The sequence below is a fragment of the Prunus dulcis genome, chromosome 1 (genome assembly GCF_902201215.1).
Source record: "Prunus dulcis chromosome 1, ALMONDv2, whole genome shotgun sequence".
NCBI classification, from domain to species: Eukaryota; Viridiplantae; Streptophyta; class Magnoliopsida; order Rosales; family Rosaceae; genus Prunus; species Prunus dulcis.
In genome coordinates, this window is record NC_047650.1 from 34,124,637 (window position 1) to 34,150,653 (window position 26,017).

The window sequence follows — 26,017 nt, forward strand, 5'->3', positions numbered from 1 at the left end:
TTTCTCGGTTCGTCTCTGGAATTTCATTTGCAAGTTATGGACAATCAATTAACTGAATATTGGAGAGTTGAATTATTGGGATTAGGGAAAATTCGCACTGAACCTATAAGGCGTTGATTTTTGCGTTTGCGTTTTTGCCGTTGAGTTTGTTTTCAAGGTGATAAAGACAATTCGTATGCTTTAGATAGAAACTTGCTCTGAGGCAATTTCCAATGAATATGGCTATTTTTTTTTTTTCTTCTTCCTTTTACCATCATTCAAGCTTCACAACTGAACCTATAAGGCTTTGATTTTAGCATTTGCGTTTTTGCCATTGAGTTTGTTTTCATGGTGATAAAGACAATTCGTATGCTTTAGATATAAATATGCTCTGAGGCAATTTCCAATGAGTATGGCTATGATTTTTAGTTATTTTTCTTTTAACATCATTCAAGCTTCACAACTGAGTTTGTTGATGCATTTGGTCTTGTTTTACCATTAACCAATGGAATTTCTATGGGAGCAGCGTTCAAGACATAGTTCACTCGATGTTTCTGAAAATTTGAAAGGCAGGAGCATGCTTGTAGCTGCCATTATGGATATCGTCACATCCAACTGTGATAGTATAGAAAAGGTGTCTTTTAAGCCATCCCTGTCAGGGAATGCTGAAACACGGGATATAGCAGCTGCCATTGAAGTTATTGAAGACGGTGGCATGCGTTTGGATGAGTCACATGAAAATGAAGATGATGAAGACGGTGACAGTGGAATAAAGGGGATTGGTATTAAGGTTCTTGGGGGTACATCAGTTTTAGGCCTATCAAGAACACATCCCGTTGTGAAGCTGGGGAGTTCTGATACTAGTGATTTGGGATTAACAAGGCTTACTACACAAAGTCTTCTCCTGCAAAATAAGCTTGACAGTTCACTAGCACAAAGCAATTTGTCTTCTGCTGTTGTTCCTGGGCTCTGGGATGATTTGAATTGTCAACATGTTGCTGTTCCTTTTGCTGCATGGGCATTGGCTAACTGGGCGATGGCATCAGATGTGAATAGATCATGCATACAGGAATTGGATGCAGATGGGCAAGCTGTCATGACTGCTTTAATGGCGCCTGAGAGATCAGTAAAATGGCATGGGAGTTTGGTGGCTCGCTTGCTATTAGAGGATCAGAATCTACCTTTGAGTGATTCTGTTTCTGATTGGAGTTCCAGTCTTCTTTCTACTGCATCTCAGGCAACTAAAAATGAAGACATTCCTTTGGCTCGGGTGGCTTTGTCAGCATTCTTGGTTTCTGTTGAGAAAAGCCCAGGTGCACAAAAGATAGTTATGGAAAAGGGTCTTCATCCATTGAGAGACACTGCTAAGCGAACTATGAAGCATAATCATGTGCAAGAAACATTAGCAAAAGCATTGGAATTGCTTTGTACTGGGGACTTGAATTTACCTCTTGAAGAGGGTCAAAGGTGGTCTGCTGTATTGCTACCTTGGGTTTTTGGAAAATCATCCTCTGACACTATACGTTTGTCAGCTATAAGAATCCTTTCTCGCATTCTCGAAGACTATGGACCATATTCTGTACCGATTTCTCAAGGATGGTTAGCTATTCTGCTTACAGAAATTATGGCTTCCAAAAAGGCATCATCAACTAAAGGAACCACTCAGCCTAGTTCTGTCAAAGTGAAGGTCAGGATACTTTTTTCCCTTTCCCATTATTCTTTTGTACCTTTTAGAATGTTGTATCCAATTTTTCTTTATCCTTACACCATTCCAAGTCTAATATCTTCCTTCTAGTTGCGTTTAGAATGTGCAGTTGACATTAATTTATTTTCCACAATTCATGAGGCTAAATAACTTTTGCAGACTCAAATTGATCAGGCGAACATGCTTTCCGCTTCGCAGAGTACTAACCAGTTAGTGGCAGCTGTTGTTAATCTAGCAGGAAATGCGCTTGGAACAACCACCAATTCTGTTGATACATTTCCACTGGCAGATCTTCTTTCCATGGAACCTTTTTCTGGGACATTTAAAACTCTAAAGAAAGATAGTGTGCCTAAGGTTAATGTGGCAGATTCTGCAAAGGCAACCCTGAAGGGAATCAAAGCACTGACTGAAGTTTGTGCTGATGATTCTTTATGTCAGGAGAAAATAACAGATTTTGGGGTTTTATGTTTGTTGAGACGGTTTTTGTTACGTGATGATTATGAGAAACTTGCTGCCATAGAAGTGTATGATGCTTCTAAGACGCTTGAGGCACAAGAGCGACCCTCAAATGTTCCTGGAGAATCATCTATTTCAGAAAGTAATGATCCATCTAGTGTCCGGGTTCCACCTACAGCTCACATCCGCAGGCATGCAGCTAGGCTGTTAACTATCCTCTCTCAACTTCCGAAAGTCCAGAAAATCATCATAGCAGATGAAACTTGGTGTAAATGGCTTGAGGATTGTGCTAACGGTGAGATCTCAGGTTGCAGTGATCTCAAAACACAAAGTTATGCTAGAGCAACACTTATAAATTTATTTTGCGGTCGCCAAATTAATAGAGATTCTGCAAATGATGACATTCCTGATGCCGGTATTGCAAATGGAAACAAAAATTGTCCCCGGTATGATGACATGATATTTTTAATTAATCCTGAACTACCCCATTGGACTTGCCCTGAAAATAACGATCAACACACTGTTCAAATGGATGCATCCTCTTCGGATGAAGCTAGTTCTCTTGACAGTGAGGATAGGTCTGTCCCCAGATTTTCAAATGATGTTAACATATCCAGTTCTGTGGATGCATCTCACAGTGGTGCAGGCACAAGGGAGCCTCTTCTGGATGTTGTTTTTGTCCATGGCCTCCGTGGAGGGCCATATAAGACTTGGCGCATCTCCGAGGATAAGTCATCCACTAAATCTGGCTTAGTAGAGAAGATTGATCAGGAAGCAGGAAAGCTTGGAACATTCTGGCCAGGTGAATGGCTTTCAGCTGACTTCCCTCAAGCTCGTATGTTTAGCCTTAAGTACAAGGTTTGTTCTGGTGATAGTTGTATAAAATGTTTTGTTTTCTAAGAATTTAAAATGACTGGTTGCCTCTCCATACACTTCATCTAACTCTTAGTTTGAATGTTTTATGCAGACAAATCTAACACAATGGTCTGGCGCTAGCCTGCCTCTTCAGGTCAGTGCTTTTGGCTGACAATTGAGGATTTCTATAAGCTGTTAATGGCATTCTGTTCATTCCTAGGAGTTGAGTTTATTCACTTGTATGGTTTTATGCTACAAGTTAATTTTGGGCAATCATATATGGATGGGTCAACAATAGTAATCAACTGGTGTAGATGTTATTCGGCTTTTGCAATTTCCCATTATCATGTTTTGTTTTTAAATTGTGCAGGAAGTTAGCTCGATGCTGTTAGAGAAGCTTGTTTCTGCAGGTATTGGGAATCGCCCTGTTGTTTTCGTGACTCACAGGTCTGTAAAGTGTTGCTTGTGTGTGCATGAACCAGTCGCTGCTTGTGTGTCAATTTTGGTTTTCTCATACATTAGTCATCATATTTTTTCAGTTTTGTATGTGGTTGTCTTTCGTGTGTTTAGATGATACTCATCTTTTCATGAATCTGTTGCATCTTCTTTTCAGTTTTGGGTTCTAGCCTTTGACTGATTTAAGGATGTCTGAGAGGTCTTGTGTGCTGTTATAAAGTTTTCCGATATCCCCAAAAAAATGAAAACAAAAAGAAGCAGGTGCTGCAGGAAATATTTTAATTTTAAATAAGCTTTCCGGCAAACACCAAATGCAGTTATGCATGCTACAGAGTCTTACAATCCAAGGATATAATCTTTTACAATTGTCTTCTATTTCTCCCCTTCAAAGTTTATTGCCGTAAATAACACAATATTATTCTTTATTTATGTGCTTGGTCTTGCTTTCAGATAGGCGTCGGCAGTTCATCCTTCAAGATGTTCTCCAATTTATTCTATTATTTGTTTGCCATACTATGTGACCCTTTTATGTAATGGGGCTGGAATCAGTTATTTTATGGTAGCCATTCGCAAGGGTTTGGGAATTTGAACTGGCATTTATTCTCTAGCTATGAGTTTCATGAGTAGATTATACAAGGTGGTCAAAAGTTGAACAGGTGTCGGGTTTTGATTTTTGATTTTTGATTTTTTGTTAAAAAGGGTATGGAGGAAACATGACTTGAAGTTTGTTTATAGTTCACAGCATCTTTTTTATTACTAAGTTTTTAGAGAATTTATTTTATAGGTAGTTTTATATTTTAATGCAATAATGTACCAGCTTTCTCTTCTTTGCAGCATGGGAGGTCTGGTTGTTAAGCAGATGCTGCACAAAGCAAAATCAGATAATCTCGATAACCTTGTGAAAAACACCAAAGGAGTTGTAAGTGACACTATATAATTAAATATTTCACTTACACTGCAGTTCTTTTCTCACTTATTAACTATCATTTTTATATAATAACTCTGGTGTTTTATGCTGGTTTCAGGTTTTCTATAGCTGCCCACATTTTGGAAGCAAACTTGCAGACATGCCTTGGAGGATGGGACTGGTGTTTCGTCCAGCACCAACTGTTAGTACATGATCTTTACAACCAAGAAGTTTTAACCAAATCGTTGGTTCTCAATATTTACAACCAGCAATTCTTATCGTATTAATGTTAATTACTTGTTGATGTTTCTCAGATAGGAGAGCTAAGAAGTGGGTCTCCAAGATTAGTAGAGCTTAATGACTATATCCGCCTCCTTCACAAGAAGGGGCTGCTTGATGTCCTCAGTTTCTGTGAGGTAGTCCAAAGTAATGTAGCTGTGCTTTGTGTCAATGTGTGTCTTTGTGAGCTTGATAATTAGGCAGTAACTCTTTTTGCAGACCAAGGTAACTCCAATTGTTGAAGGTTATGGAGGATGGGCTTTCCGAATGGAAATTGTACCAATTGAATCAGCATATCCCGGATTCGGTGAACTCGTTGTAAGTATGATTGTGGACAACTATAAATCACTTCAAATAAGATGAGATCATTTTCCGAAAAATTATTTATAATGAGCTAAAGCATTGAAATGAGACATGAATGAGATTAGTTTAGGTGTATAGACTAACTTTCTTCCAACAGTAACTGTTCCATATTCTACATGTCTGTTCCATTTTTGTCGTTAATTTTGTAATTTTGGAACAGGTATTAGACTCAACGGATCATATAAACTCTTGCAAACCACTCAGCCGCACTGATCCCTCGTATACAGAGATACTAGGGTTCTTGTGGAAGCTGAAAGCCAAATACAAGAGACAATAGTGTAAAGAAAGCATGCCTCAGAAATTGTGTTCAAGAATCATCCAAATACCAAAACCAGACCACGCCGGTGTTTTTTTGTATCGAATGTGGGTCTGGTCAGGTGTCGTCACACCAAGTCGCACCTGGGTAGAAACAGAACTAAAAGCATATTTTTGACATGTGAGAGTTAGCCAGGCATTCTGTATATCAGAAACTATTCTAACCCGCTTTGATCAATTAGCGGAGTTGTTTATGTACACTAGAATTGTCAATTGTCATCCAACAGAAGCAGATAGGGCGGATTCTTTTGTACATTATCATCCAGAATCTCAACCCTCACAAGTTGTCAATCTTTAACCATTATTCTTGGTGTACTCATTTTATATTGTTAATATACTTTGTAGAGTAGCTAGCTTCATGACAAAGATGTTGTATCATCATGTATGTACTCTCAAATTGTTATACTAGTGAACAATTTTTATTGTAAATTACCCTAAATTACTATAATTTATGGAAAGACGGATGAATAACTCAAACAGTGAAAAAAAAAAAGTAGTTGGTACTCAAAAGGCAATATATTTTATAAAAACAAGTCAGATAATTATTTTTTTTCAAAGAAAGTATTGTCCTTTGGGATAATTTGGTGGATCATATATATTTAAGCACCAAACATTTAAAAAAGAAAGAAATGTTTTAACTGTGGTTTGCAAGAGTTTATATATATTAGGTACGTGTACAATATGTGTATTGTATGTTTGCATCTTAAAATATGTTTATTTTAAGGAGTTTTTAAGACGTGTATGAAAAATAAAAGTATTATTAAAAATATATATATGTACGTGTATAATACAAGTATTAAACAGAAAAATGCTAAATTTTTTATACGAGTAATAACTCTAAAAAAGTAAAAAATTAAAAGGGGATAATAGAGATGAGGGTAATGGACTAATGGTAATGGATAATGCTCTAAACTACTCTTATCGATAAACGAAAATAAGAAGGAGGGCTATACTCTTTATAAATTATATTTAAAAAGTATAGCCGCGCGGCTATACTATTTATTAAAAATAATTAAATTAAATAAAAAAGGTGAGTCTGTGTCTGTGACACTCATAAAACGAACTCCGCATTCTGCAACGCAATGAGTGCAACGATGTCGTTAATGGTGAAATCGGTCTCAGCATCAATGGCTTACGCCGTCTTTTCACCGCTTCATTCGTTGAAGCCCTCAACAATTTCAACGAGAAACGGTCGTCGAGCCCTGCCGCTCTGTTGCTCTGGCTCGAGCACCCCCGCCTCCATGTCTACGCCTCCGCCGCCAATTTCGACGGCTAGCACAGGTACGGCGCCGCCGGTGGTAAGGAGGAGGATGAGGTACAGGAAGCAGTACCCGGGAGAAAGCAAAGGCATCACTGAGGAGATGAGGTTCGTCGCCATGAGGCTCCGTAACATCAACGGCAAGAAATTGAACGACAACGACACTCAGTCTGAGGAAGACGACGACGACGACGGTGATAATGACGATAATGCCCCCGAAGAGAACAATAGTTCAGAATCAGATGTTGATGGTGATGGGGGTGAGGCGGAGACTTGGCGGCCCAGTATGGAAGGGTTCCTCAAGTACTTGGTGGACAGCAAGCTCGTCTTTGACACCGTCGAGCGCATTGTGGATGATTCAAACGACGTTGCTTGTCAGTCTCTTTCTTTTGTGTATTTGATTGATTTCATCTGCATAAAGTTATCGTCTTTTTAAAAGGGAATTGTGTGTTTTTCAATTGTAGATGCCTATTTCAGGAAGACTGGATTGGAAAGGTCAGAGGGTCTTTCTGAAGATCTTGAGTGGTTTAAACAACAGGGTATGGTGATTCCAGAACCCAGTGGCCCAGGAGTTTCTTATGCCAAGTATTTGGAGGAGCTTGCAGACAATTCTGCTCCATTGTTCCTCTGCCATTTCTACAATATCTACTTTTCACATATAGCTGGTGGTCAGGTCATTGCAAGACAGGTAGGTACTTTTTGAATTTTTAGTATTTTAACTCTTGCCCATATGCTTCAAAGTCTTCAGCTTTATATTAATTGTTCTGAAGTCTGAGGTGGTGTTGCTCAAGTCACTGTCTAGTTTGAGCCCATTTCCTTAAACCATGGAACTTGTATGTGGAAAAGATTGAAGTTTTTTGTGGGTTTTTGCTATGACCAAATGAACTGACTAATAGATATTTTTATTTGGATACTGGAATTGGTGATTTTAGGTATCTGAGAAGCTCCTGGAAGGAAGGGAGTTGGGATTTTACACATGGGAAGGGGATGTTCAAGAGTTACTGAAAGGTGTTCGTGAGAAGCTCAACAACCTTGGAGTGGTAAATTCCTGAGATGCCATTTGTTCTCACTGTGCTTGAGTTCTTAATTGGGTTACTTCTTCTTAAACTTTTGGAAATTTTTGTTTTGTGATTAAAGCACTGGACTCGAGATGACAAAAACAAATGCTTAAGAGAAACATCGAAGTCATTCCGGTATTTGGGGCAGATAGTTCGTTTGATCATCTTAGAGCTCAAGTAATCTCAAATCAACAGCTCAGGAGGTCGGTTATTGGTAAGGCTGAATTTCATTTTTTGTTTTCTGCTTTTTTCTTTCCCTTCCTTTTTTGAGTTCCTCTCTGAATTAAGAGCTCTGGTCTGAACATTGGTTGCTAAATTTTGCCATACATTTTCTGGTGCCTTCGTTTCAGAGCGTACATCATCACCGAGGGCGGTTTTCTGCTCTGAGTACCAGGAAGCATGGTTCTATTGTGATGGGCTCATTTTTGTATAGAAGGTGAGGTGGTTTGTTCACCAGAATTAAGACAGCCGGCTTGTAGTTCATGAACAACATCGCATCAGTGCATCACTAATATAGAGACAACGCTTCTTGTTGTGAACTTGTCTTCAGAAGGAGATCAGAAGAAGGGCTGCACTGAGCCCAAGAAGCAGATTCTTTTTATGGTTTCATATTTTGAATTCCGTGTAATGTCTTAGTCTAGGGATGATCTTTGGAAAAGTTGAGCCATAATGATGTGCATTCTGCATTTACAAGCAAGAATATTGATGAACAACTCAATGAATTGATTTTTTATTTATTTTATTGATCTGTGTCGTCTCAATGGATTTGCATATTGGTTTCTTGGCCATGACCTGACATAAGTCACCAAACCCGAGCCAGCTGCATTACTATGCTCTTTCTTTATAATTTTTGTTCCTTTTTTTTTCAGTTTTGTTTAATTCTTTAGATAAATTATCTACTGTTAACAGATTTATAAAATAAAAGAACTATAAAAAAACCCTCTACTGTTGACTATGAGAGTATGAGCACGTGCTTAGACCAATTTAGAATCTAGGTAAAGTGGGAAAGAAACAATTAAGTCAAACAAGGTAATTTATATGTGAGAAGAAGTTGAATTGAGGAGGAGTTGGATTGAGGAGAGTTAGAATTTGAATTTCTATTGAAGTTGTTTACTAAATCATATGGAATTGGTGTATGAATGGTACTGATTCCTTATAAGTTGTTTACTAAATTCTCATTAATCGGAATTGAAATTAGTTTAATTACTAAAATGTCCTTGTTGTTGTGTTAAAGTATATGACAAATTTGGAATTTTAAAAATTGTATGAGGATATAATGGATAAAAAAGATAGATTCATGATGAGTTAGTTCTTCAGGAATTAGAATAACACCTCTCATCTAAGAGTCCAATTTCTCCAAAATCGGGAGTTGAATTCCTGATTTTGTATGGGCCCATTTGCATTTTCATTTCTCCATGTGAAGTAAACACATGAATAATCCGTAATAGAAATCCAACTCTTTATTTTAATTCCAATTACGAATTAGTAAATATATCATAAATTAATCGATAAGTTGTGGTCTGTAGAGCCCAAGAACGTATCCCAGATCAGCTTATCAACGAATAAATCCTTGTTGGTTTGATCTTCTTAGCCTCCTCAACAACAATAATATTATAGTTCATTAGTTAGAATAAGTAGAATTATCATATTCTATTTGCATTAATTGTTCTTGTGTATTAATAAGTAGTATGCACAATCTCTCACACTAGGGTTCAAAATTTCATGAGCCGCACATGGTATCTAAATTATTTTTTTCTACTAAATCCACGAGAAACAATGCAACTGTGGGACAGATTTCAATCCCTCAAAAATGTGTCAACCGACAACCATGAATCATGCTCCCATCAAACTATTCAAACCCGTCCTGCTTGGTGGTCTAACTCTTAAGTGTTACATTACTATATACAACTATTTGGAAGTGGTCAAAAATTTGAATCTCATCTTTCTAATTTAAAAATTAAGATATGAAGTTATGTGTGTGCCCAAGCATGCAAAATCGTTTTTTCATTTTTATAGAATAAATTGATTAGTTCGATTCATCACAATTAGTAAACACTTTAACGAGAACGGGAAAACGAAAAAAAGATATGAATCTAAATAAAGCAACTGGAATAAGAGAAATATTCTTTAAGTAAGCAAAGCCAACAAGGAACCAAGTTACTACAACTGTATTTTCTTTCCTTAATTGAGCCACAACTCAACACCAACTGGTATTGAAACGCACATACAGAAAAATAATATAAAAGTACCATTAAAACTTGAAGCTAAGAGAAGGAAGGGAAAGAGCGTGCTGTGTTGTAAATGTTGTCGTTTTTCACGAGGAGAAGCTTAAAAACAGGACATAACGTAACAGGCACACCTTTCTTTTCTCTTCTTCTCTTCTTCCCACCACCTTACTCTCTCCCAAATTCAAACTCCACTTCTGAAGTTGTGAGAGAGACGCAGACAGAGACAGAGTGTGTTTGTGTGGGACGAAGACGACGAAGCCTACTCAATGCCGATTTATCTTTCTTCTCTTCACAGAATGGATGAAGAAGAAATCTGTTTCTTCAACAAGGTCCGTAGGGTTATATTGGTCACTCTGTATATATATATATATATATATATGTGTGTGTGTAGCTAGCTCCCTCTCTGTCACTTTATCATCCAAATATATATTTTTTTTGGAATTTTATTTTGATTTAATTAGTGCAAGTATTATACACTCTCATTGGTATAAATCACACTTGTCTGTAATATTATGCATGACTGTTCCAATCTGATCTTTTCAAGCTCTGACCACTTCTTTTGCCTTCTTTTTCTCAAAATATACCAACAGAAATTAGTAGGAAAAAAAACCACCAAAATCCCATTTAAGCCGTTATTTCTTCTTTTCTTTTCCCTTCTTTGATGGGGGAGCTTAGATGGAAGCCACCACAGTATGCTCTGCTATCACTGTTACTGTTAATTTCTTTCGTCAACTAATTAACTTCACACTTATCATTTGTCATGCATTTTTTTTTTTCTTAATTACAGGATACACTTGTCATCAAAGCTCCCAAGAAATCTCCACTGATACTGAGGATGGTAGTTCTACTTTTTGCAATGGTTTGTGGAGTTTACATTTGCTTAGTTTGTTTGAAGCAAATAAACACTGACACCAAGACCAAATTCTTGAACATCATAGCCATTAATCACCAAAACCAAATTAATCAATCTTGTCAAGTTCCTGATCTTGAGAAATCCGAAATCGGCTATGTTCATTACCCAAAACCTCAAACATTCAAAAGGTAATTTGTGTTTGAAGTTATGTGCATGGTGATGGTTTCAACTAACTAATTACAAAATTGCCAAAAAAGATGTTTTTTATTAAATTGATGCTGTAATTACAGGAAGGAATGTGCCTGCAATCCAGTACGGTACTTTGCCATATTGTCAATGCAGAGATCTGGGAGTGGATGGTTTGAAACGCTGTTGAATAGTCACATTAATGTAAGTTCAAATGGGGAAATATTTTCGGTCCGGGATAGGAGGCTTAATGTATCTTCAATCTTGAAGAACATGGATAAAGTTTATAATCTGGACTGGTTTAGTAGTGCTTCCAAGAATGAGTGTAATGCTGCTGTGGGATTCAAATGGATGCTTAATCAGGTTAGTTGACTTTAATTGATAATGCTTTGGACAACCACTGTAGCAAGTAGGTGGAGGTGAATTGTTGATGGATTGTAGGATCAACTAACTTCCATCAACAGCTAACAACCACTCACGCATGTATGTTTCTAGATATGATATAGGAGCTTAAAATTATATGTATATATCTTGGTGTAGGGTTTGATGGAGAATCATGAAGAGATATTGAACTACTTCAAGAAAAAAGGAGTGTCTGCAATATTCCTCTTCCGAAGGAACTTGCTCCGCAGAATGATTTCTGTACTTGCAAATTCCTATGACAAAGATGCTAAGCCACTCAATGGGACGCACAAGTCTCATGTCCATTCTCCATTGGAGGTTTCAACTCTCTCTCTCTCTCTCTCTCTCTCTCTCTCCTTGGACTCCATAATCTCATATCATCCCGAGTCCTAACAAATAAATTAAATTAAATTGCAGGCTGAAATACTAGCAAAATACAAACCCAAGATAAATGCGACATTACTAATTCGAGATCTTGCTCAAGATGAAGAGGCAGCTGCCAAAGCTGTAGAATACTTCAACGCCACTCGCCATATTGTTGTTTACTACGAGGACGTTCTCAACAACCGCACTGTAAGTTACCCTTTTGTTTATTATGTGTTACATATAAAATAAATACACTTTAATCATTGATAATACAAATGTTTTATTTTTCGCAGAAACTTGATGAGGTTCAAGACTTCCTTAGGTTGCCCCACAGAGAGCTCAAGAGCCGTCAGGTTAAGATCCATACGACGCCGTTATCAAACCAAGTTGAGAACTGGGAAACTGTTGAGAAAACACTCAAAGGCACATCGTACGAGACTTTTCTCCATGCAGACTATCAGCTGCCTTCTTCACCACAATCTGCACTAATTAATTTCACTTGAGAAGAGATTGTCATCAGAGTATATGCACATAACCCACTTCATTTCACAATTCTCCAAACTTTCCCATCTCAAAAATTTTGTTTATTGAATTCTTTTTTTCTTTGTATATTTGTCAGCAGAATTTTTTTGTAAATTCATTATATTAAAGTAAATTTATATTAATTGATTGGATTGTGTAAATTCAATTGCTTTGCCCTCCTTTGTCTCTCCAGTACAACTGGAGAAAATTTGAATTTTCTTTTTTCTTCTAATCTGAGAGAATCTGAAACTCCAAATTCGCATTACCAATTTTCTGTACAAATCTGGCAACTAAAACAAACTAAATCTTAACATACAAACTTTTTTTTTCTTCTTTCTTTTCTTTCATTGCTATCTAAACGAAGGGAACTACAATAATGTTACAGATAGAACACAAGCCCAGATCAGCTAATTACTGATCCATCGCTTGCTCCATTAACAGTTTTATCTGTTTGTCGAATAACAAAGTGATCAACAATTTTAACGGTATTTAATGGATCCTGTTGAGCGGCAGCTGCACTCCACTTGCTAGGAAACTTTCTATGGTGGCTCATTTGTTGTGGCTGTCTTGGCTTCCTATCCTCGCTATCCCATTCAGGGTCTAGCTTCCACTCTTTCGGGACCTGCATGTTTTAATTAGATTTAAACTCTTAGAAGTCCCAAATACGGCACTTGAAATTGAACACGCATCACATTCTTACCTTATCAACTGCAAGAGTGTAGACTTCAAGATCACCGTTACTTCCGATGTGGAATCGGGTGAATGACTTGTAATTAGCAATTCGGAGGGAGGAGAAGGCTTCATCAAAGTGTATGTGAAGCCAGTTAATGCAGATATATAAGTAACTTCCAAATACTAAAGAAACTACAGGAGTTGAGAACACCCAGAAATAAAGGAAGACGGATGCATAATAGATTATGGCACCCGCTCTAGATAGTGATTCCATCCCATTCTTGCATATATTGTTTCGGGTGACAGCCATAACCTGATAAGATTTCTTCATCGTCAGAATGCAACAAAGAAGAGTATAAATAAGTTTGCAAAAGAGCTTTCCATACCTCTGGAACATCAAATGCAGACATGAAATACTTGATGCATGCTGGATAAAGGCCAAAAGTCCATTGTTCTATTCGAGCTCGAAGGCCAGTTGGATCTGGAAAGTGCTCACTCTCCACCGATCGGTACCACTGATATAAAGTATGATAGCCTGAAAATTAAAATTTTCAACATCATACAACATACAATCCAACAACATAATTTGCATATTTGCCCTCCTACCATTAACATTTTGGTCACACCCATGCTTACACCATCATATACATTGTATCCCAATGTCGTATGGCTATCTTTTTAGGAAATTCTCAACAGAAACAAAAATGATTGAATTATCTGAAAGTTAAAATAATAGATGAACAAATATAACAGGCAAGGACAGAATAACTGCCAAGATCATAAATCACATTAGTATACAGGATGAGAAAGGTGTGCTTCTTCTCTGTTCATGTAGGTCTTGAAAATGGTAAACAAGAGACTAAAAGCTGACCTGAAGTTCCCAGTAGTTTATGCTGGATACACATCTCAACACCCAGTTCCAACAGTAACATAAGAATCAGTGCTGCAGCCAGGTGTGCAGACACATGAAGAACTCCAATCATCAATCGTTTCTTCCGAGACACTTTAGAGGGGACAAATATAATTGCTACAATTAGCAATACCACAGCACCTGCTACAGATACATAAGACTGCCCCAGCATGTATACAAAAGCATTCCACACTGTTCCAAAGAAAGACCCTATGTGGCCAGAAAATGAATCATCTCGCAGGATATGATCAAGCTTACACTACAAAAACAAAAAGGCAAATTAGAGTTGTCATCTTGCAATAACAGAGTATAATCACATTACCCAATAAACGAATGGTAAACAATTTTGCAAGCTCTGAGGAAAGCAAAAGGACTAGGATATCAAAGATTGGTAAGGTACACGTTATCTCAATTCCAGAGAGAGACAAAGTAATGCAAAGCCAGGGTAACTATCATCAAATAATAGCAAAGAATCAATCAAAGACTCACCTGTGGAAACATAGAAAAGACCAATAGGAAGTATATAATGCCACCAATAAAATCAAATTGCCAGTTCTTCTTTCGAAACTTTAAAATATTTCCTAAAGCAATCTGCATATGGACCCAAAAAAAAAAAAAAAAAAGACTCATTAGAACCAAGAGTTGAGAGGAAATAAATAAACAAGTGAACTTTCTATAGACACCCTGACAGACAATGAAATTACAAAACTTTGAAACCGAAACTTGCCCTGCTTGAATCTTCAAATGAAGGATAAGCAGCTTTGCTCTCATAAGAAGCTCCATAAAATTTCTTAAAATTACTAAAGGTGTGGGTGGGATGTAGAAAAGCCCCACCACAACCATTTACAAGTAAATGTTGCACATGAACTGGGTCCTCCGTTTTAACAAATGAATGACGCATATAATGATGCAAATCTCCAGCCACTCGAAGCTTACATCTCCCTTTTAGATAATCGCATATCAGGTGCGCAACATTCTTTCCAGAAACATCATTCCAGTACCAATCAAGAAGCCAGTTTGGTTCGTGTGTCATGATAATTACAGAGTCATCATCTCTGACCTAGAATAACATGATGAGATGAGAATGTTAACTACAATCAGAAAAAGCTTGGAACTAGGAAAATTGGGATGAGCAAACAAGTAAGAAGCTTAACATCATTCATCGTAAGCATATATAGGCAAAGCCCTATATATAGGTTTACATGCATCAAACACAGGTCTAGCTGTCACATCAGCAAATGTTGTGCTTGTGTCATGTCAACCTTAGTAACAATCAAAAGTGCCCTGTTTACAATTTTGGGTCCAATTATTCACAACTCCAAAAATTTAAAATAAAAGGCAAAGGACCAAAGAAACTACTCAGAAAATATAGCATAACTTAACACACCATGGCCATTTTAAGGGAACCATATCTATAAAAAGAAGACGAAACCTTAAAATAAAAAAAAATAAAAAAAAAAGAAAAGAAAAGAAAAGCAAACTTAGAAATACCTTGTTCTTTACTAGTTCTGTAAAGAATTTGAATTGGTACACATCAATATCACCGTGGAGTGCGAGATCAAAACCAAATACCCACCATCTTTGTGGGAGTTGCAGAGCGAAATAACTCTTCTTTTGAGGCATAAACCACCCGCCCAACCAGCTTTTATGGCATATATACCTCATGAATGTATGAAGTCCATCAAACCAATCTGTAATGGCAAGAAGAAAGAATGAATATTTACTACACCTATATTAACACTCTAGCTTTTAGCAAATTCTCTCCTTTTTTTTTTTGGAAAGGGAGGGGGGGTGTTGAGGATGAGAGAGAGAACAAAAGCCAACCGTGGTTGCCGGGAATGACAAAACACTGAGGTCCATCATATTGCTTCAGTTCAGACACACCACAAGGTAGCTCAGGCTTATCTACAGCTATATGCTCTTGTTTAGACCATGAAGGGGGCTGGAGAGCATACTCAAAAGGGCAAAATAGACGCCTTTCATAAGTGAATGCTGATGGATTAGGATACCTAAACCAGAACCATGACATAATTACACACATAACAGATATTCAGCAAAATAAAATATCATTTGTCAGACAATGGCTGTATGATAAAATTCTAAATAACGAAACAATGATTAGAATTAGAGGGGTTGGGTGCTCTTGAAAAACAAAGGTCCAAATGAAACATAATGGGCATGTGCATGTGCAGAAAAGGGATGATAAACATCAACAAAAACTTCATAGATTGGAAGCTTCAAATGAAACATCAAGGGCATATACATGTATTTAGATAATTATCACTATCTCAATCAAAATTTCAACAGGGAGTTGTTTCAATGAGTAAGGCATATCAATTGCTCAACTGGTCAGTGATATGGTTTAATCAGAGCAATTGGTGGTGGTGGTTTAGTCACAGTTCTTATTGAAGTTGTGGATGAACTTCACATTTCCCACCTTAAGCATCAGTTTCCATAGTCCACAAAAAAACAAAACAAAAATCCACCAAACCTACACTAGCACTGAATGCCAGTAAAACAAAGCTCAGAATGTTTCTAGCCTTAAAACAAAGCTCAGAATGTTTCTAGCCTTAAACTTCACCCAAGGTGTTGAAACAGATATTTGGGGTTTATTGGCTAGGAAATTTGAGACTTACAAATTAATTTATTAAGTTTTATGCAATGTCAGACAGCAATACTGATGAAATACTTTCAGGTGATCATTTAAACCACAGAAGAAACCTCGTGAAATCATTTCACCTTTGCGACAGAAACAAATATCTATATAATAATTGATCCCTCATGCCATATTGTTAAACATAAAGAAAAACTTTCAACTTACGCAAGATCCCCTCCAATCAGGAGTAAGTCGCCACGTGGTAAGTGCAGCATAGAATCATCTCGGTTGATGTTAATGGAAGGTTGAGCAAGGAGCCGAGCCACAGTATAAGATGAGTTTCCACCATCGCCAGTATCAGCCATAAAGTCAAACCACAGATCATCCTTCCCAACAAAATTATCATATAAAACATCCTTTTGTTGAGCTCCATCATGGACCTTGTCCATTGCTGCCTAATGATTGGAGAGGGAAACATAAATATGTAATTACATCATGACCTTTATTAAGATTCCAAACCAAAGTCCATGACAAAGTAAATATTAACAAAAAGGGAGCTCATTGGCAACAAAGAACATAAAAGTATCTGCCAGGAAGTTGAAAAAAGAATAGGTTTATTAAACTACCTAGCCCAGCAAAATTATTTCATATATGGTTCAAGATCAAATGACAGTTAAACACAAAATTTTCTTCTTTCTGATTTACTAAATAAACTTATACATGGATTCTTTGAAAGAAAAGTTAATAAATAAATTCCTGAATGGTACCATATACAAAGAAACTAAATGTTTCAAGTGTAAATTTGACGGGTGTCGAAAATTTCAAGAGGATAATCTCAAAGCTAGGGAGAAAATAGTTTAAGTTACTGGAGCAATACAATGAAGAAATTACACAACATGAAACTATGAGATTACCTGCATCATACGCATGTCAAAGCGGCCAACAAAGACAGTTACTGATACCAGGAGATCAAAGACAGTCTTGAATAAATCAGCTGATGTTCTGCAATACATACACCAGAAAAGTGAGTACAACTCCCCCGAATACAAGAACAGCAAGGAAGAGGAGGGGGGTGTGGTGTGCGTGCGTGTGTGTGTGTGTGTGTGTGTGTGTGTGTGTGTGTGCGTGTGTGTGTGTGTGTGTGTGTGTGTGTGTGTGAGAGAGAGAGAGAGAGAGAGAGAGAGAGAGAGAGAGAGAGAGAGAGAGAGAGAGCATATACCCTGAATACCAAGGAACCATATCCAAAAAATCAGGCTTCATTTGCTTCTCCTTCGACTTCTCATATCCTTCGACTGGGTGAGTAAGAGCCCACCTATTTATCAAAAAAGATACCATTGAATGTAAAAGATAACAATCAGTCATGGTTTATATCATCACAGAAAACATGTTACAATTCACCACTTACCCTGTTGACCTTTCCACTACATAATTAGCAATGTAGAGGCCTATGAATGTGGCCCATAATGAGTATAATGGGGAGATTTCATCCGATGAACCAGCACATGAACCATTGCATGCTAACTGAGAAATGAAAACATTAATAAGCATATAACACTAAAAATACTACCAACAGAAGAACACTATAAAAAAATTTGGGGTTGTTCTACCTGTACCTCACCATAAATGACCCACTTGGACAAAAGTGGATAATCACTCGCAGACCCAACTGGAGCAAACCAAGATGAGCAGACCTGATCTTTCAACTCATTCATTCGGAGGAATTTTGAAAGCCATGTGTTCCTATCATCATTCTTCCAGAAACTAAACCAAGAGTTTTTTCGTTCCAGTGGTCTATCTCTCAAAATAGCACGGTTGCCACAATGACTATAAAACACACAGCAGGCCACACTAAGAACCTACATGAACAAAAAATGCATGAAAATAATATCCAAAGCTTGTATGTTGATGCATAAGCATTTAAGTTTCTTCTGTATACATGCCAAGTAAATACAAGATAGGAAAGTAGAAAAAGTATTATTATAACTTACAGCACAATTTTGGAGAATGGTCAAAATTGCTGGCCTCTTTCCAGCCACACGTGACACAAGACCAACGTACCAAAGGCCAAGAAATATAATGTGGAAGAAAAGAAGAAAGAGAACAGAAGTGACATATACATTAAAACCCAAAGACAGATTCATCCTCATATCAACTCCCATTGATTGAAAACTAGGAAGATGATAGACAGCCGCCACTAAAATCCAGGCTATATACCTACAAAAGCAATTCCCATTGTTAAAACTCGTATAGACTCTTCATACCTCAGTGTATGGGTTATGTACATATATGTGAATGTGAGATATTGCAAAGTACAAATGCACTGACATAGGATTCAAACAAATTTACTTACCACCGACTGAAATTTGAATAGCTTGGTTTGATTGTCTTCCCTATAAATGGGGACGAAAAGAAATAGAAGAAACCCAGCAAACATGCATACATAGACCACCATTTAATATTGTTGTCTAACTTTTCTACAAGACTATTGATGTTGTCGGACGAGATAAAAAAGAGGCAACCCACAACAACAGCAATTACAGCATGACGGGAATGTTCGTGCGGATAAGGATACGTATGGGTTAGAATTGTCCTAACCCTCTCCATTCTTAAAGTATCTAGAAAACCAACAGACGGCGTAGTAGATCCCATCAAATGAACTTGCACTGCTTCAAGTTATTATAAATCAACCACACCACAAGTGTGCCAGAATCACCCACAGAGAATAACTCCAGAATCCTGAGCAGAAAGATAGATGACAATAGAAGTAAATAAAAGATCAAAATAAACAAATTACTGATATTGCATATTGTTCAAGTATAACAAAAAGAAACTCAAATAAGAAACATGCATGATCAATTCATATGGGAAGTGATGTGGAGAAAGCAGCTTATCATCATTTTCTAGTCAAACGCTCTGGGCCACTAAGCTCATGCATATCCTATGAAAAGAACCAGCTCTGGGCTGATAATGTCTTCAGCATTACAAGTTATCTATATAAAAATATTACCATATTTGCATCACAGAAGAATTGCAAAAGCAGAGAGAATCTAGTTTTGAGTTACACTAAACTTGGTCATAAATACCCATACCACCACACACACAGCAGACAACTCGACTACATTGCTGTTAAAAACAACAAAACACCCGCTTCAGTCAGAACTGAGAAGTAGCCCAACTCATTAAAACTGTCAACAAAACTAAACAAAGCGCTCTAAGATCTTCAATGACTATTGCAAATACAAAAGAGCTCACACGACAGAAAACAGAGCGCCAAAAAATAGTAACGACCAAATAGTCACTCAGAAAAGCAACAGACACCAAAACGCAAGAAACAAACATTGAAATAGAAGATTCGAAAACCATCTGCAACTCATTTACCCAGACGATTGTACAAAGTTGAATTCAGCGCCAACAAACAAAAGGGTAACCATAACTCCATCAATGGAGCACTAGGGTTTGATTCAAAAAGAAAATTCCAAAACCAAAACGAACATCGAAGCAAAAAAGCAGAAGCAATTAATCAATCAAACAAAAACCAACCTTGCGAAGCCGAAATAAAAGAGCAATTGATCCAGCGACAATCACGAAGAAGAAGAATGCTTCGAAACTCTGAAATTGAAAAATTGAAAGAGAGGAAGGAAAAGGAAAGCGTCGTGCATGAGGAATTAAACTCGAAGAGAAAACGGGTCAAGTAGTTGTTGGGTCCTCTCTCTGTGGCTCTCTTTCTCTCTGTCTCGCAGGCTCAACCGCTTTACATTTAAGAACGTCTGCGACGAGGAAGGACATAAGCATTATGGCAACGGCATATTCGTTTTTGCGCCAAATACCACCACCACCACCAGGATTAATATTGTGATTAAGCCCATTAATCACTTTCTTAGCTCTAATTAATTACAGGATTTAGGTTTAGCAGCCGATACCGCGTGCCAACGACCATTGACAATTGGGCTGTGACTTGCTTGCTTCGTGTAGGTTGCTTCTGTTTTGGTTTTTCCTCATTTTCCTCGTGCCCTTCATTTCATTTCATTTCAGAGTCGTTAACCGTTGGGTTTTGACTGACGTAATGATACGTGGGCTTGGGCTTATTTTATTTTTTGGAGAAAGTTTGGGCCTATTTGGAATTTTCTACTTAAAAGCCCAATTTGGCTCCGACCCGTATAAATATTTTAAAATAAAACAAATGAGAGAAAACAAATGAGAGAAATTATCCTCTAATAATAAATGCAATAAAGGAAAAGAGTACAATAGATAGCCAAAAAACCTATCTGAAACCCAAATATGAAAAATATGGCCAATAGCGTAATCTTAAAAAAAGATTTGCACAAAAATCTAAGTAAAAACGGTAATACCGTCAAGTATGTGTTGCTAATCCATAAGATAGTATTTCGTTGTTTCTTATTTGGGCCCAAAATGAAACAGTGTTTTCACCATCATGGTAACACCACTTTACTATCTACAATTTTAAAAGAAAACAGTTTTTTTTTAATACAAGTGATATTGGGGGAGGTGTTTTTTGCACACACAATAATAAGGTGTCATGGATGTTCAAACCTGAGACCACTAATCTGCAAATCAAGGTTCTTCTCCTCCCTGCCCCCCTATGTGAAATTACACAAGACATTTTCTAAACTACCACCAACATAGAACTATTGGCAATGGATATCAAACTCGGTTGGAACTCAACGCACAACTCGCACCTTGCCAACTGAACCAAACCCATGTTGGCACCTTCCGACCTTTTGAGTTGCTCTCTGTGGTTTCTTTTTCTTATCTTTTCATATAATACCTAAAAAGATTATACAGACAATAGATCAAAATGCGGTAGTGGAATATAAGGAAAGTTGGTGACCTAGATGTAAAGTCAAAGTACTTAGTTTAAGATTTAATCTAACACTCAGGTTTAATGAAAACCATATCTTATTAGTAATATAATATTCTGAAGAATAGAAAAAAAGGTATCAAGTAGGTAATCTTATAAGTTTTATAATGTTTTTGTATATAAATATAGTGAATTTTCACAAACTTTTTTAAAAAGAAATTAAGAAAACAAAATGATACACTTAGAGACAGAGTTGACGAATCACTCATATATTTTACTTTATATAGATGTTCACCAACATATCAACAAATTTAATGAATAAATTTGATGAAGTTATATATATTTATATATAAACAAAAAGGAAAAAGCTAGCAGCAGCTCAGTCAAAGAAATGGAATCTCATAGCTCCCATGTAGTGCTTGCTTTTCAATCCAAAAGATTCCTTATCTCAGTCACATTTTTTGTGTATTGTTTTCAACGGCTAAGATTTGACAGCTCTTGTAATGCTTTCTCTTTCAATTTTCAACAAAAGGTCTAGTTGGCTGATTTGCTGAATTCCCCATCGTCCATTTCAGAGAAGAAGAAGTACTTAATCGATCGATCACAGTGCTAAGGAACTGACAGCTTCCTCCATATTGGATGGTGGGACTTCCACGGCTTTAGGAACCAATCCCTTCATTTTCAAGAACCCTTTTAGTCCTAGGGATCTTAGTGAGGTTAATTCCGATCCGAAAATATTTTGAGTCTAAACGTCACGTAGTATTTTTAATTTACGTATTAAAATATAAAATAACACGTTGATACGAATTATAATATGAATAAATTGATAACACTATATAACAATGTTACGGTACTGAGCTCAAAGTAGAACGGATCTTTATAAGTTTGATTTGAATACTAGTTTATAATCCTAGATACGCTATAAGCGGCTGGTATGGATGTGTTTGTGGGGTTTGAAAGCTTGCAGACCTTTCTTTTCCTAGCAAAAACTATAGTTTTTCTGACAAAGTTAGTGCGCACTGCGCACATGGTGAAGAAGATCGATCACTTGCAGACGTGCACTTTAAGTAATGCCTCTCAAGATCTTTGATTAAGTAGACCAAATCTTGATTAGTTCACTAATTAATTATTGATCACCATTCTTTGTTTTGGAAAACCATGATTGGAATGACGTTTACACCTCCATTGGTATTTTGTTAATTCCTATATTTTATTTCAAGTGGCTTTTCATGCATCAAGTTGTTTCCCACCCGAGCAAAATTTATATCAGATACATGGTGATCTCATATTAAGGGTACTTGGAGGGCATGGAGTTGGCGAGAGAGAAATTAATCATGGCCAGCTCAAGTGCTCAACTTAAAAGAAATTGGCATTACGTACGGCACAGTTTCAAGTGTACTCGTGGAATATTAAAGATTCAGTCAAAAGAACCTTAGCCCTAGCTAGCCCCGACACGATATCCTAGTTTGATTCTTATCTTGATAGCTAGCCAGCACACCGGGTGTATTCAAATAAGATTTTAATAGATTGTAATTATATGATTTTAATGTAATGGATTTTGGCCGGATTGATAATTATATGATTTTACTTATGATTTTAATTCACTTAGAATTTTACTTATGATTTTAATAGATTGCAATTACATGATTTTACTTATATTTTTATACAAGCTTGAACTTTATCACCCAACATCATTCACAAAAATACAGAACCTGAAGGCATATACCATTACATATACAAGGAAATATCATGATTGTGGCATGAGAGCAAGTCAGAGCTGAATCAAGAATGTAGATATAAAATCATCACGAATATATGTGAAGTGGTCCAGAGTGTCACCCAAGTAGTTATGCCTTTACACCAACTGTCCTTGAAAAATCACTTTGACAACTGTTTGGTTCATCGGTTCATATTTTGAAACAGTTCATGAGTTCAAATTTTGAAAAATTAATGTTATTTGATGACTTCTTAACATCTGTACTTTTGATATTTTCATCCCCAAAGAGCAGGAGATTATGCAAAAAGTATCGAAACAATAATTTTGCTCCAAAGAAGCTTGTCTACAAGGAAAGAAGAGCCATTGGAAAATGCCCATTAACTCCAAAAGAGGCAATATCTTCTCTTATGCTAATGTTTCTTTATCGTCTCTCTTAATTTTTTTTGTACAGTAGAAAGTATGAAAAAATAGTGGGAAAAAAAGAAGTATGAGAGCATATATGAGAATCAGGCATAAGAGGATGTGATTTGTTATGTGATTTGGTATTTATATCACACACTCAAAAGTCTCACACAAATTCATTAAAATCAGTAAGTTTTTGAATACCACGATACTTTTTCTTATCTTTTAAAAGTCCTAATTAAATACCACCAGACTTGTATTGATTATTTAAAAATCCTAATTGAATATCACAAGACTTTTATTGATTACTTAAAAATCCTAATTGAATACCATGTACTTTTTAAGCCTTAAAACAATCTCAATTAATACACCCTCTAACTTTCGCACACAGCTTAGCTCTTTACATGTAAGAAGTCATTATTCCTCATTGAAAAATCATTGTCCAATACATATGCTAAAATAAATTATTGGAATTACAGTTAAAAAAGTTTAGGAACGTACATGTTAGACAGTATTGTCATTAACTTACACACAATTTGCCTGATCTACTACTCTAATAAGACTGTTGGTAGCTAGCTACTCGACGCAAGTTGGGAGCAGCAAAAATCAGATTTGCAAGGGGCTAATTCCCCAGCTTCCCACAAGCACTAAGTGTGTATAAGTCAAATGTTGGTTTCATACCAGAAACGTCTCATCAAACCCCCGGCTAGTGGATCTGGATATTTCGCACCATTTAAATTTCTTCCTTAATTTGCTCAAGCATCAGATAAATTTAATTCCTAGAGGAAAGCTTAATTATTAGCCAGTTTAACATACATGGGTTATGCATGGGGCATGCAAATGAAGGAGTGAAAGATTATATTAGATTCTCCAAAGCGAATCATTGGGGAACATAATCATTTTCGCGTTTAATTATATGTAATTTTCTATATATTTTCAAGTTTTTCACTTCATTATGCCAACTACTCTCCCCCATCCAAAACTCTATATAAACCCTCCACTGCATTCAGCTGAAGCCACAACACACAAACACATCTCTCTTCTGTTCTGTCTCATTTGTCTTTCTGAGTTTTTCAGAACCTGATCAATATGGCCAATGGCAAGCTTATGTGCGCCAGTGTTTTTCTTCTTGTGTTAATTTTCTCTTATGGGATTATTTCAACTGAAGAAAGGCTGATGAGAACAGATCTTACAAACCAGGCAATATTATTACACCGCAAGGTGTTAGAAAATGAAGTGGCTGCAGGCTCTGCACCACCAACGCTAACCTACGAGAGTGTTCCCGACGATAATTATCGACCCACAACACCAGGGCACAGTCCTGGCGCTGGCCATAACGCCGGCCATTCTGGTGGACCTGAGTAGAGCCAAACCAGTAAATTAATTAATTAATTATTTAATTATGGTTCGATTAAGTTAATGATTATCATGAACTTTTTGTATTATATATGCATGAATAATTTGGTTCAGGTGAGTATCTTATAATTCTCATGTTATGTAATTGCTTTCCTTTGTGTAATTTTGGATATGTCATCGATTGTATCAGTTAGTTAATAAAGTTTGATTTTATTTCCCATGCTTGTGTGTTACTTAATTTTGAGGATCGAAAATCTTAAGTTTGTAAAACACAAGGATGTGAAAAAGAAAATCTTTTACAAATTGGCCGCCGTATATATTGTTAAACATCATTGAGTTAGTGGAGCCTACTCATGAATAAACGGAGCACTATCAAAAAAAATTTGGAGAACAAATTTTGGCAAACAAATATGATAAGCGCAATCTTTCTCTTCTTCTCCTGTTTATATTACGGAAATGAGAACAAGGTAATATTTCTATTTAGACTACCACATAAAGACAAGACTCTAAATAAGTGATTATTAAATGTAGTCCAAATAATTTTTGGAAATGAAGAAACTTGACTTTTTAAAATTGAGGAGAGAAACTCCTCCTCAAAACAAATGGGGTTTTTGAACCCATCTTCAGCAGTATTTTGTAAATTTGTAATTAGTAATAATGCGTTTGGATATATATTTGCATGTGGATATCTTACCATATTTTATGTGTTTTAAGGCTATCTTACCATATTTACATATTACATTCAATAATGGTCATAAACCAACTCCTTGGCTAAACTCTATAAATACCTAGGTTACACTCAGTGCAGACACATCTTGATCATCACCTCCCTTCACCCCTCTCTCAACTTTCTAACCCTAATGACCATGGCCAAGCTTATATGCTTCTTCTTGTTTGCACTGATTTTCTCTTATGGAGTCATTTCAACTGAAGAAAAATCATTGAAGAGCGAAGAGGCCTATGTGAACTCAGAGCCTATAAAATCACCCAGAAAAATCAACAGTCCTAACCATATTGGCAATGTTGTTGTAACTTAGGCAATGAGCCTGCTCCACCCAGATTGGTTCATAGCATTAAAGAAGAAGAAGACGCCTTTCGACCCACATTCCTGGTGTTGGTAATTGACATCTGTGTAATGGACCTCATGTCAGTTCATAATAAAGTTGGATTTTCTTTTCCCATTGGTTAAGTTAAATTCAATAGTTACATTTCCATGTGAGAGAGTTTGAGCCAGACCGAGCGAGAACCCATATACATAATGGGCTTTTCGAAAGAAAAAGAAAAGACATAACCTTGGGCTCTTTGTGGGCTTCCCATATGTGGGCCAGTAGAGGTCCATGACTAAGCTTATCTGGAC

General features: G+C 36.7%; 4 protein-coding genes across 6 annotated transcripts; 3 read left to right on the forward strand and 1 right to left on the reverse strand.

Annotated features, from left to right (window-relative positions):
• The first annotated feature begins 509 nt into the window (after positions 1-509).
• LOC117616300 lies at positions 510-5,744 on the forward strand. 2 transcript variants are annotated; one of them, XM_034345559.1, is made up of 9 exons: positions 510-1,666; positions 1,844-2,998; positions 3,108-3,149; positions 3,366-3,442; positions 4,286-4,370; positions 4,477-4,560; positions 4,673-4,774; positions 4,857-4,955; positions 5,161-5,744. In XM_034345559.1, the coding sequence occupies exons 1-9, from the start codon at positions 557-559 to the stop codon at positions 5,275-5,277; spliced, it is 2,871 nt and encodes a 956-aa protein (XP_034201450.1). In that variant the 5' UTR covers positions 510-556; the 3' UTR covers positions 5,278-5,744. The 2 variants fall into 2 exon arrangements, 1 of the variants encoding a protein (XP_034201450.1); XR_004584122.1 differs by lacking the exons at positions 4,857-4,955; positions 5,161-5,744 and having other exon boundaries at positions 3,366-3,405; positions 4,673-4,705.
• A 611-nt stretch (positions 5,745-6,355) lies between these two features.
• On the forward strand, positions 6,356-8,392 carry LOC117614131 (probable inactive heme oxygenase 2, chloroplastic). Its single transcript, XM_034342828.1, has 5 exons — positions 6,356-6,947; positions 7,038-7,261; positions 7,506-7,613; positions 7,711-7,845; positions 7,982-8,392. The coding sequence occupies exons 1-4, from the start codon at positions 6,398-6,400 to the stop codon at positions 7,810-7,812; spliced, it is 984 nt and encodes a 327-aa protein (XP_034198719.1). The 5' UTR covers positions 6,356-6,397; the 3' UTR covers positions 7,813-7,845; positions 7,982-8,392.
• Positions 8,393-10,522: 2,130 nt separating this feature from the next.
• LOC117615284 lies at positions 10,523-12,269 on the forward strand. The gene is made up of 6 exons (XM_034344340.1): positions 10,523-10,549; positions 10,647-10,900; positions 11,003-11,261; positions 11,439-11,618; positions 11,718-11,873; positions 11,960-12,269. The coding sequence occupies exons 1-6, from the start codon at positions 10,535-10,537 to the stop codon at positions 12,167-12,169; spliced, it is 1,074 nt and encodes a 357-aa protein (XP_034200231.1). The 5' UTR covers positions 10,523-10,534; the 3' UTR covers positions 12,170-12,269.
• Positions 12,270-12,489: 220 nt separating this feature from the next.
• On the reverse strand, positions 12,490-20,350 carry LOC117636497. 2 transcript variants are annotated; one of them, XM_034371038.1, is made up of 16 exons: positions 19,907-20,350; positions 18,717-19,102; positions 18,355-18,580; positions 17,980-18,222; positions 17,772-17,887; positions 17,586-17,678; positions 17,281-17,368; positions 16,592-16,821; positions 15,595-15,779; positions 15,262-15,461; positions 14,498-14,830; positions 14,260-14,361; positions 13,732-14,029; positions 13,247-13,395; positions 12,889-13,173; positions 12,490-12,810 (listed from the first exon to the last, which is right to left on the reverse strand). In XM_034371038.1, the coding sequence occupies exons 2-16, from the start codon at positions 19,013-19,015 to the stop codon at positions 12,592-12,594; spliced, it is 3,066 nt and encodes a 1,021-aa protein (XP_034226929.1). In that variant the 5' UTR covers positions 19,016-19,102; positions 19,907-20,350; the 3' UTR covers positions 12,490-12,591. The 2 variants fall into 2 exon arrangements, with proteins under 2 accessions (XP_034226929.1, XP_034226920.1); XM_034371029.1 differs by having other exon boundaries at positions 17,974-18,222; positions 19,907-20,168.
• Positions 20,351-26,017: the final 5,667 nt, after the last annotated feature.